Here is a 12122-nt window from a genome sequence, read left to right on the forward strand (position 1 = left end):
TGATTATAAACAAACCCAAAGATTTTAACACTAATTAAAAAAAATTTCACATAAATTATACTCTGTGGCTCTCTTTAAAAACACAGACACATAGAAATATTACAAATTTGCAAGTTAAGATAGAAAGATTCATTTACAAAAATAGCAAACCCCGAATATTGGTCATTCCCAGCACAGTACCGAACTATCATTAATAACTCGCTTATTGTCGCAATAAATTCCTCGAAAAAATTCACGAAACATCCACGCGAGTGCGTTGAATAGCACAAAAAATTTCAGTTTGATAGGTGGGGTGCTTCTGCGATAAAAAAAATCCGAAACGTGACGCGAGACACGAGGGTCTTAATGAAGATAGCCGCTCGTTTATCTCGAAATCTTGACGTTGACGTAACGTTATCCAACACGGCGTCATACAGTCTCTTCGAAGCTTGAAAAAAAGCCCCCGGATCGTTGCATAAGCACGAGGGGGGACAGCGAGCGAATCAAAGAAGCCCAAGGCGAAAGAGAAATCGAAGAAAAAGTTCGCGGCGCACGACGTGACTGGGTCGATCTTGTTTCAAAGCTGATTTTACGCACCTGTAATGGGCTTCTGTTTGGGCACGCGTGCTCACCAGACTCTCCTTCTCCCTTTCCTGCAACACGTTAATTGAGAAATTGATTCCACCGATGGTACGATTAATTAACTCGTTGATCACCAGCCGTGACAAAATCCAATAAAGAACGTTCGCCCCTAAATGTTTGCTCTTGGCCCCACAATAATTATTGCTTTTAAATCCAATGTGTGGTCACGCGTAATGTGCTCTAAAAACGTATTTTTAAACGTATGATCGATGGACTATTTAAATTTTAAAGTTATAAATAAATCTTCACCCCTTTGTCGCGATGTATTTAATTTCTACAATTGAAATTTGTTCTGTTCATCGAAACCCGTGTAAATTATTTGTATTTCAATGAATAATCGTAATAATATTAAATTAACAGCATCGTTGAATAAAGAATTTATAAATACGGTAAAAATTCGCTGAGAATCCTGGCGCTGGAAATAATAAAAATCAGACTTGGGTCAAAGTGGACTCGCGAGGTTTAAAGCAGTCGTTAAAGAATGTCTCCACGTTGTTTCTGAATTGCCTCGAAGTCAACCAGGCTGTTCTATCAATTATGCGAGTTTCACGAGTATTTCGATCGTAACCACGACATTTACGACGGCTACCTGGCAGTTTCGTTAACGCGATTGACCCTTTTAACGCCGTTCCGTTAATTGAAAGTGGTCGATTCCAGGAATCGACCGCGCCAATTTCGCCTCAGGTGCGATTTTATTATTATATTGCACCGCGAGCGAAAAGGTGCCTTCGTAAATTACGTATGGACGCGCTACACCTCGTGAACTTAATTACCGGAACAATATACGGGGTTTTCCATCGAGCTCACGCAGGTATATCGCCAATGGTCACTTCGAGGGACAGAACAGTTTTGGTAAACCGGAAACGTACGGAACAATAAAAAGAATTCGTGGAAATATGTGTCTTAATTGGTCTAATTCTATTACAGTAAATTATTTATATAGGATGAGACAGAATCTAGCAACGGGTGTTTCCTTATGAGGGGGAAAAATAAGAAAAAGCAAGGTTTAAACTGTTTCCATTTTTGGTTCTGTTTTTCACACAGAAATAATTTAACGACTCCTGTGTTCATCAGTTATTATCTTTTACAACCTTTTTCAGAGACAAAGAAGAGTGGAAACTCTGGAGATTCCTTTGGATCTAGGACCTAGGCTCTCTTCTGCGGTCGAAAGGGTTAAGAAGCAATTCAGCGAAGATGAAGGAGAAGGATGATTAACTCACCGCGATTACGTTTCTTCTGAGGCCATCTCTGTCCCGCTGCACCTGGCCAATCGTCGAGGGCTGTCCTCTGTAGACGCGTTGCTGTCTGTCGCTCTCGACTTCGGAGGCAGGCTCGTACTCCTCGTCGTGATAATTCCTAGCCTGTTGCCTCTGACGAATCTGCTTTTCAGTGATCTGCGGCAGAGGGGGTGGCGTGGTCGTGACAGGCTGCCTCTGGACAGGTCGTTGCTGTTGCTGTTGCTGTTGCTGCTGAGGCTCGCGTCTCTGCTGTTGCTGATCGCGAATCGGTTGCCTGTGGTGCTGATGATGGTGCTGCTGTTGCTGCTGCTGCTGCTGTTGCTGCTCCTGCAGGCTCTCGATCTTCGCCGACCTGAAATATCAAATCAAATCGTGGTTGGCAATTTATTCTTAATTTTAATTACTCGTACAAACACTTTCTTATTTTTTCTGGTGGATGGTAGTTTCAAATTTAATTTTCTTTGTTTTCTTAATCTTTCGTTCCATCATTTTTTTGTGTTTCTCGGGAACAGAGGTAATAGTTTTTAATTTTAGAAAATTTCCATTTGTGGTACAGAAGAAGACTCTCGAGCGTTTAAATTGATTATATAAATTTGCTTGTGCAAGACCGTTCGGTATCAATTAATCCGCGCTTTTCAGACGTAAGAAACCGACGGTATTTCGCAAAGGGGACAGATTGGATCGCGAATGAGAAAATTGGTAAGTTGCACGATCGAACGACGATGGTTGGAGGGATCTCTAATCGTTCGAGAGTTGTCAAAACGTTTAAAGAGTGTATACTCAATTTCCAAAGAATTCCTAAGCAATGCATTCTTCTGTCGATCCTAGTTCCACTATTAATGAGTATTCAAGTTGTACTCGAAAACTATGATTGATCAATTTCCAAAGAATTTCTAAGTAGTTTATTCGTCTGTCGATCTAATTTTCACCATTAATAAGTATTCAAGTGGTACTCGAAAACAATATTGGTCAATTTCCAAAGAATTCCTAAGTAGTGCATCCATTTTTCTGTCGATCCAAGTTCCACCAATAATGAGTATTGAAATGGTAGGTACACAGAAAGTATAATTGGTCAATTTCCAACAAATTTATAATCCTTGGATCCATTCTTCCATCGATCCAAGTTCTACCATTAATGAGTATTGAAATGGTACTCGAAAACAATAATTGGTCAATTTCCAAAGAATTTCTAAGCAGTGCATCCATTCTTCTGTTGATCCAACTTCCACCAATAATGAGTATTGAACTGATAGGTACACAGAAAGTATAATTGGTCAATTTCCAACAAATTTATAATCCTTTCATCCATTCTCCCATCCAAATGGTACTCGAAAACAATAATTGACCAATTTCCAAAGAATTTCTAAGCAGTACATTCTTCTGTCGATCCAATTTCCACCATAAATGAGTGCTCGAAAAGCAGATCCTTTGAATATTCGCGGAAAAGACAGTTCGATTAGAAGGGTGATCTCTGATTGGAGTGTATCGAACCAGTTTCGCCGAAACGCGTTCGCCACGAATGGCAAGGACGCCGACGCGGACGCGTCGAGACGAAGAGAACCGGCGTCCGTTGGGAAACCGCTTCTTTTCCCCGATTAGTAGCGGCACAATACGTTAATGAGCGACCGGCGACCGCCAGTTGCTTAACATTTACTTGCACAAGGAGGCCCAACGCTATCGTACTCTCTTTCGAGAAACGACGCACAGAGTGGGAGAGTTCATTGTAGACGAGCACTCCCGGTTATACAACGAATTCGTTTCCGCTTGATACTTTCGGCGAGCCGTTTACGCGCTGAGAATCGACGCGTAACTAGAATCCAGATCGAAACCCGGTCTTTCAAACTGTCGCAACGCTCGCGTGGAAACAAAAATGACTCGAGGAAATACAAATATTAAATCGAATTAAAAACACATCCTTTGGCTCCAACATTCTTCAGTTCGAGTACTATGATAATGTTTTCTCTTGGATCATTCATCCAACAACTCAGGATCTAAATCGACCCGGAATATTTCCATTTAGTACTTCGAAAAAACAAGAGAAAAATCATACAAATATTTGATCAAATTAAAAACACATTCTTTGGCTCCAACATTCTTCAGTTCGAGTACTATGATAATGTTTTCTCTTGGATCATTCATCCAACAACTCAGGATCTAAATCGACCCGGAATATTTCCATTTAGTAATTCGAAAAAACAAGAGAAAAATCATACAAATATTTGATCAAATTAAAAACACATTCTTTGGCTCCAACATTCTTCAATTCGAGTATTATGATAATGTTTTCTCTTGGATCATTCATTCAATAACTCAGGATTTAAATTGACCTGGAATATTTTCATTTAGTACTTCGAAAGAACAAGAGAAAAATGATACAAATATTAAATCGAATTAAAAACACATTCCTCGACTCCAACATTCTTGAGTTCAAGTATTATCACGAGCAAATAATGTTTCCTCTTGGCTTGATCATTCATTCAACAACTCAGGGTCTAAATCGACCCACAATGCCTCCATTTAGTAATTCGAAAAAACAATCGAATTACTCGCTTCGTCAAATTTTAATTAACTCAGCCCACGACTGTCCGAGATCAAAGTTTTTTGGTCCGGACAGTCGACTCGTTAAAAAGCGAGTTTCCAAGAAATGTATAAGCAGCGTGCAAATCGGGGAACATGCTCTTTTTTGCGACACGATCCAACAGTTATTGAGAAACGCAGTGTCAGAAAAATTCTCGCTCGACCGAGCCAGCATCGAAAGGTTTCACCTTCGAGTTTATAACTGTGAATACCGGTCGATCGACGCCTAAGCGTTTATTGTTCGATCCTTGACGTCACTGCTACCATTTTCTCAAGGTTCGCGTGCAGCCGGATCGTTTGTACGAACGTTTTCGAGCGAAAGAAACGCTTCGATCGTCCGCCGTCTCGATCTCTCGATCGCCCAGTTTTCTTTTCTCCCCCCCTCTCTTTTTTCATCGAGAAATTCGAACGCGGAGTCGAATATCGAAGGTTTCGTAATCGAGGCTCGAAATCTTGAGCAATCGACGGACGTCCGGGCGACACGGATCGATGGATCGCGAGACGTACAGTACGTTTCCTGAATAACTTTCGGCGGGTCGAAAGGAAAGCAGATCGTGATCGAGAACAGTTCTGCTCCGAGTAATTACGATCGTCACGATGTCGAGGATTGAATCAGAAATCGGATCGATAAGAATTTCTTCGACGTTTCGAGCCTGTAAACCGTAATTATGCAATTTGTCTGGAGCGTAATCGCGCTGTCTGAGTTAACATTCTCGAGTTTAAAATATGCTCTTTTTGAAATCGGAGTCCGCAGGATGCGGTGGGACCAACTGGTCGCCATATTTGTTGAATGAAACGGACGAAGCTTGGAACTGGAAGTATTTGCATAGATTACTGAATATTATTATTCAAACTTCATTATTTCAATATTATTTTATTCTCTGTAGACTCTGTAAATTGTGTATGTTCAGCAATAATTATTGTACTCCATTTTTGTACGCTGTTGATCTTGATTAGAAATCTTGTTCATAACATGTCAGTTTGTACTTCATTGTACACTTAAGGGGTTTTATAAGTATTTGTAGATAAATAAATTATTCGAAGGTTAGATAGTATTTGAAAGTTAGGAGACAAAGTATTACAACTCTCGATATATTATGATAATGAATGGATGTTGGGGTTCATCGATCTCCGTGTAATGGTTACAAACAACAAGTCCCAGCATCGAAAACTCACCTTTCTAGCAGCGGGTCTTCTTCCGTTTCCTTATTGGGGGATCCGCCTCCGGGGCAGCCCACGTTCCGCGGCCAATCGCACGTCTGCAATTCGTGGCTGCGAAAAGAAAAGCGACACGGTCCCCATTAGTATCGATATTGTTCTTCGTGGCTATTTTTAGCCAAAGCAATCGCGATTTGGAAACCATTTGCCTCCACAATTCACACCAACGCAGCATCCTATGCTCGATCTTTGAAAAAATTGATAAATGGAATGCCTTGAAATTTGCCACAACAAACATTCTACCTTTACCATCAACTTTAACATTTTAACTTTGGTTACATTATCCATATATAACAGGACTTTTCACTATATGGAGCTAAAACAATTCTCAAGTTGAAACATCGAAGGAAACAAATTTGAATAGGATTTGTGAAGTTCAACATTTGTAAACTTAACAAATCTTAATTTTAGTTCGACTTTCGATATATTAATTTTGATAAAATATCTATAAGAGTGATTTTACAATGCCCCAACAGCTTCCAAACTTTTTAACACTGTATCATAGCATCCTCCATGTCATCTTGCGGTTCACAAAGTTAAAATATTTTATAATTCGCCAATTCTGAGAAAAAAATTTGCCAAATCGCTGGTCCAGGATGCAAGGCACCCTAAAAAATTGTCAGGAACCGGAAAGAACGACCGATTACTTCGATTTTCGAACCGTGAACAGAAATAAAGCGTTCGGGGAGACGTTCTGTTTCGTTGGTCACGCGGAAAAGAAAGTTTCAACGCCTTCGTCGGAGATCGAGGATCGGATCTATGGTTGGGTGTCGTTCTCCGGAGGATTTTCGATGGGACTGAATTTAGAATCGCGTCCCAAGCTCGCGAGCATCCTTAATTGGACACGACGTTACTATTGGGTACCTTAGGCTACGCTGGCCGGTTTTACAACCAACTAGTTTGTGCACTGTCGTATCGGGAGAGGTGTGGCATGTTGATTTTTTTCACCAGGGTTATGCGTGCCGGCTACGACCCCCTTTTACCGCGCAAATCCAGATCGAAAGTGCTCCAGGATCGTAATCGTGCCCCCCAGACCCCCTCACCCTGATCCAAACTCGACGTTACACCCTCAGTATCCTACCTAGATCATTTGATTCAGAGATCTCGAAAATAATAATCGTAATTTTTATTTGCAAGGGACGTTACTCAGGCGAGTGATTAATAATGGAAGTTATAGTATTTTGTCTTTTGGGAACTAGCGAAAAATGGCGTCGATGTCTGTCTTGAATCGAACCAAAATTGTGCAATTTTCTACAAGACCAAAGCTTTGATTTAAAATTTCTTTCAGTACTTATTTGTTTACAAATTTTCTTCGACGTCTTGACTCGAGAATTTTGTTTAAATTTCACAGTGAAAAGTCTATTTAAGGAAAGAACGTTACTCGGGCGAGTGATTAATAATGGAAGTTATAGTATTTTGTCTTCTGGGAACTAGCGAAAAATGGCGTCGATGTTTGTCTTGAGCGGTTCAGAAACTGGAATCGAACCAAAATCGTGCAATTTTCTACGAGACCAAAGCTTTGATTTAAAATTTGTTTACAAATTTTCTTTGACGTCTTGACTCGAGAATTTTATTTAAATTTCACAGTGAAAAGTCCATTTAAGAAAACATTCTCATCGACAGTTCGGACATTCGTGACGATTGAAATAGGTCAGCTTTGCATACAATTACGCGGTAAAGTTTTTACTACTTCCGAATTCTAGCGTCCAGGGTCGCCGGTAATTTACGATCGAAATTCAAATTTGCTACGTGTTAGATCTAATCGCGGGGACCGTGTTCCGCCGGGTCGTTCACCTTCCGGTCCCGCAAATCCCGCGAAACGGTGGACATCCACGCTCGATCGTTAATTCGCGCTAGTAAACTGATTATTATTCCAGCTTTCGACGACCTTTTTCCTGTCGAACGCGGGGAAACAGGTTTCCACGATCGATTCTAACGCCTGGTTTCACTCTCGATAAAAAAAAAAATACTTAATCTAACATTTTGTCACGGTACAATTTATTACTCCAACGTCTATTTCTCTAAGCTCTGCCAGATTTGTTTTTCTCGACCTCCAAGGTTCGCGGGGAGTATTAATTCGTTCAGTTCCTCGATGGAAACTACGCTGGGGAATTTCGATGAAAGAAATAGAAATCTTCGCGAAGTCTTGCGATACCACGGGCCCCTGGGAACAACGGAGAACAGATCCATTAAACTTGTCTATATTCGGACGACAATGCGTCGCGTTTCGCTTTCGATTCGACGCCCCCGGTATTATTTGCTCGCATTTCGACTCAGTGTGCTTCGTTGCTCCCATATTAGTCGATCGGTCCAGGAACGACGTGGATCGTTTCCACGATTCTGTTCGAAAAAGAAGCGTTTAACGGGGTCGCGTGTGTCTTCGCGATCAATTATCTAATTATCCACGGGGACGGATACGCGACAGTACTTACAATCGCGCGAGAACCCATTCTGTATGGCGACACTTGCTACGCTCGACACCAGAGGGCTACGTTCTTCGCTCTCTCACAAGTACTCGATCGTTCACTTATTTGTAAATATATGAACTCCTCGATTGTTATTAAATGTCTCGACAACCCTGGTAGACTCTATTCTGTACGATATTCTAGTACACTTTGAAAGAAAAAGGACATTCAATGGATAGTCAAGGAGTATAGATACAGACAAGGTATACGAGTAATTAGGCTTCACATGTAAAGTTTTTCTCACTTTACGGGGTTAAGGAATAAGTTATCGAACACTCTTAGATTCTGTAAATATTCTTCATGAAAATACGCGTTGTTTGCCTTTTGAAACATTAAAATCCTCCAATCCGTTCAGGAGTTATGAAATTTCAGGGGAATCAGGGGTTCAGACATTCATGGTCAGACATTATATTTTATTTTCGGTAAGGAATTTTTTTCGGGAAAATGGTTAGGAATTCGGGGGTATCTTTATTGACCAAAAATGATTACAATTGACCCTTGCAGCCGAAAATAATTTTTTCAGAATGATTTATCGATTTTTTTTTTAAATTTGTTTTTCATTTTTAATAAATTTATTTGACCCCGTACGGAAATGTTGTTTAATACTTTTTTGTAGATATCCATGAGTTCTACTTCCCAAATAAATTTCAATTAAATACAGTAGTTATAATATGGTTTCCAATTGTTTAAAAACAAGGTTTCTTTTTCGCTGGGCAATATTTCGCTTTCAACTGCCAGTGTTGACATTATTGAGGAATTTCAAATATGATACGCACCTGTACATCAAACCTCCCGTGCACGATTCGAGCAGAGCACCCCCGAAGACGCATACATAGTACTGGGTGCAGTCGCGTGGATGGGGGTAGTAACCGAACTCTTCGGGGCACTCGAACTCCAAGGCAGCTTCGTTTCTGCTCGCTCTGGCGCTCCTCGGGATGGTCCTCTGGCATTCTGCGGGACACAAAAAACACACACGGTTCATTTACACTGAAAAATAAAACTTCCATACGGTCGACGTTTCGTCAGTGTCGTTAAATAACCATCGATTATGTCCTGTCGGCGGGAACGGGAACGGGAACGGTTCTCGCGTCGCGAATGGAGCGAAACCAGAATGCTGCGGGCACGGCGGGACGGGTAAAACGCGGAGAGTGAAAAAAAAGTTACCCAGACGGGGCGAGAAACGTTCTCGAGTGCCTCCGCGGGGCGCGTCGATACAATGTGAATTATGAACGGACAGCCTTCGGTTGTATCTGGTATCGGCATATGGATCGCCGTTCTGAAACGTGAGCGGCGTACGGAGCTGGACGATTGCGCAACCGGAGAACCGTGTAACCGGATTTTTGGTCGACCTTGCGTCGTCGGCGCGTACACGGAGCACGAGAAACTCGACCAGAGACGGCGATTGCTCGCATAATCCGCGGTCTGGATCGCCAAAGCGACGACGCCTCGAGGGCACGAGCGGGGATCGAAAGACTTGGCGCCAAATTTTTCGTAATTCCGAGACGACTTCGATTTATCGAATTAACTTGCACTTTCAAATGCGATAGATGTGCACAAAATCGTGTTTAGTGTTAATTCATTGAAATAGACAAGGTATTCTTTAGACACAATTTGAAATAATTACTCTAAAGTGGGAGATTCTTAACCCCCCCAACGCTCATATTTTTAGGGTCGACTTAGAATGATCAGTTTTTTTTTATTGGACTTGTTTATAAGCTATATAAAAATGTGTAACGTATAATTTGAAGGAAAATAAATATTGTCATCCCTTAAATCGTTGGATCAAACAAATATCATTTTTGGAAGCAGTCAGACTCGGGTATTAGCGTTAAGGGGTTAAATGGAATCCTATAGTTTCCAATAATCCAATGGTAGTTAGTTATTAGGTTATGTTGCACCCCCTGAGAGCATGCAATTTTTGTACCATATATTTTTCATATGAAAACAAAATTAATATAAAGAAAACATGGGGTACGATAATGGATAATGTCGTAGTGGAGGGTAGTTATTTTTTGGGTTATTTCACACCTCCTGAGACTATGCAATTTTTGTAGAATATTTTTCATATATGAAAACAAAATTAATATGAAGAATTCAGGGGGTACAATAATGGATGATGCAGTAATGACTAGTAGTTATTTTTTAGGTTATTTCACACCTACTGAGACTATGCAATTTTTGTAGAATATTTTTCATATATGAAAACAAAATTAATATGAAGAATTCAGGGGGTACAATAATGGATGATGCAGTAATGACTGGTAGTTATTGTTTAGGTTATTTCACACCTCCTGAGACTATGCAATTTTGATACAATATTTTTCCTATAAAAACAAAGTTAATATAAAGAAACTAGGGGGTACAATAAGGGAGATCAAGAAATCACTTCCCCCTTTCGATAAAATTAAAAGAAATTTACGAATTTAAATCGTCGAAAGAGTGTAATTTTGATTGAGATCGAGGGGAATTAATATAAAGAAACTAGGGGGGTACAATGAGGGGAATCAAGAAACCACTTCGCCCTTTCGATAAAATTAAAAAAAATTTATGAATTTAGATCGCTGAAAGAGTGTAATTTTGATCGAGATCGAGGGGAATTAATATAAAGAAACTAGGGGGGTACAATGGGGGGAATCAAGAAACCACTTCCACCTTTCGATAAAATTAAAATTTACGAATTTGGATCACTGAAAGAGTGTAATTTTGATCGAGATCGAGGGGAATTAATATAAAGAAACTAGGGGGGTACAATGAGTGAAATCAAGAAACCACTTCCCCCTTTTGATAAAATTGAAAGAAATTGACGAATTTGGATCCCTGAAAGAGTGTAATTTTGATTGAGATGGAAGGGGAATAAATAATATTTGCAGCATCGTTTGCAAAACGCGGGAACGGAGACGCGTTGCGTGGCGTTTGTAGCGTATTGCGGCGTCTGGCCGCTTCGTTACGCGGTAAATAGCACGGTATCGTTGAAAACGGTTTCTGCGTGCCGGCATTGTTTCGCCCGGCAGCGGATTCGATTATCCCACTAAAGCTCTTTCTGGCACAGAGTCGGTATCGTGGGACCGCGGACGCCGCGCCAGCGAACGACGAATTGATTTGTTGGAAACGTGACTTGCGCCATTCTTGGGCCGCACTTTCGACGTGAGAATATGTCTATACAATATAACGCCATTCCTTCGCCATCCCCGGCGAGCTGGCCCGTTTATATGTAAATCATTTTTCCGCGTCGATACCCGGTTTACGTAACCACGTTACGCTCCACTTTCGAGGACACTTCCGAAAATTAGTCGCTTTATAAATTAATCGACTGGCCTCTGTCGAGAATAATTTTTATATTTTTCTTTGGGTAGTCTGTATGGGTTAGATTCCATAGAAGCTGAAGATCGAGTGAAAATAATTATCTCGATAAAAAGATGGAAACTGGACCCTCGAAGCTCGATGTTCGAACGTTCTCAATCGCTTGTTAGTTTATCGTGTTAAATTCCAGGGGTTAAACGACAGAAGCACTGCGTTCGAGCATTTCTGGGTCACAGTTTTTGTGCTCGTAGGGGGAACTGAAAGGCGCAGTGAAATCATGGAAGTCGGACCACGCGTTCCTTTGGGTTCCCATAAGCGGCCAGGGAACAACGGGGCGATTGCGTAATTGTCATTAGCGCGTCTGACGCGACCAGCAATGAAATTTAGCGTGCCCATGGGAGCTCTGGGACCGTTCGAATAATTAAATTGCAATTTTGTATCCTCGAGAGCAAAAAGTTTTACTCGTAGGTCCATTTTGACCATCTAAATCATCAGTTACATTCTTCCTATCGTTTACTTTCACAAATTAGTGAAACTTGAAACTGTACGATCCTGGAATAGACAGATTTTAAGTGTTAAAATGGTCCTGTGAGCATTGAAATCGTTAACTATTCGGATCACCCGAGTTATTCGAGCGCAGAAACGTCGGCGTGGGTGGACGGACGGCTAGAATTGGTCAACATCGAGTAAGTGGAAATTGTCT

The 12122-nt window shown here is 40.9% G+C and overlaps 1 protein-coding gene across 2 annotated transcripts in view; it reads right to left on the reverse strand.

Annotated features, from left to right (window-relative positions):
- The window catches only part of LOC122404429, an 82314-nt gene that overhangs the window by 15634 nt on the left and 54558 nt on the right, over positions 1-12122 (reverse strand). For both annotated transcript variants that reach the window (XM_043408377.1, XM_043408378.1), the window contains exons 2-5: positions 8896-9070; positions 5613-5708; positions 1842-2211; positions 577-632 (exon numbers count right to left, since the gene is read on the reverse strand). In XM_043408377.1, the coding sequence (XP_043264312.1) occupies positions 577-632; positions 1842-2211; positions 5613-5708; positions 8896-9070 (697 nt within the window). The remainder of the gene's footprint in view (positions 1-576; positions 633-1841; positions 2212-5612; positions 5709-8895; positions 9071-12122) is intronic.

Source organism: Colletes gigas, unplaced genomic scaffold (genome assembly GCF_013123115.1).
Source record: "Colletes gigas isolate AHSC1104 unplaced genomic scaffold, ASM1312311v1 Colletes_gigas_Sc00002, whole genome shotgun sequence".
Classification (NCBI taxonomy): Eukaryota; Metazoa; Arthropoda; class Insecta; order Hymenoptera; family Colletidae; genus Colletes; species Colletes gigas.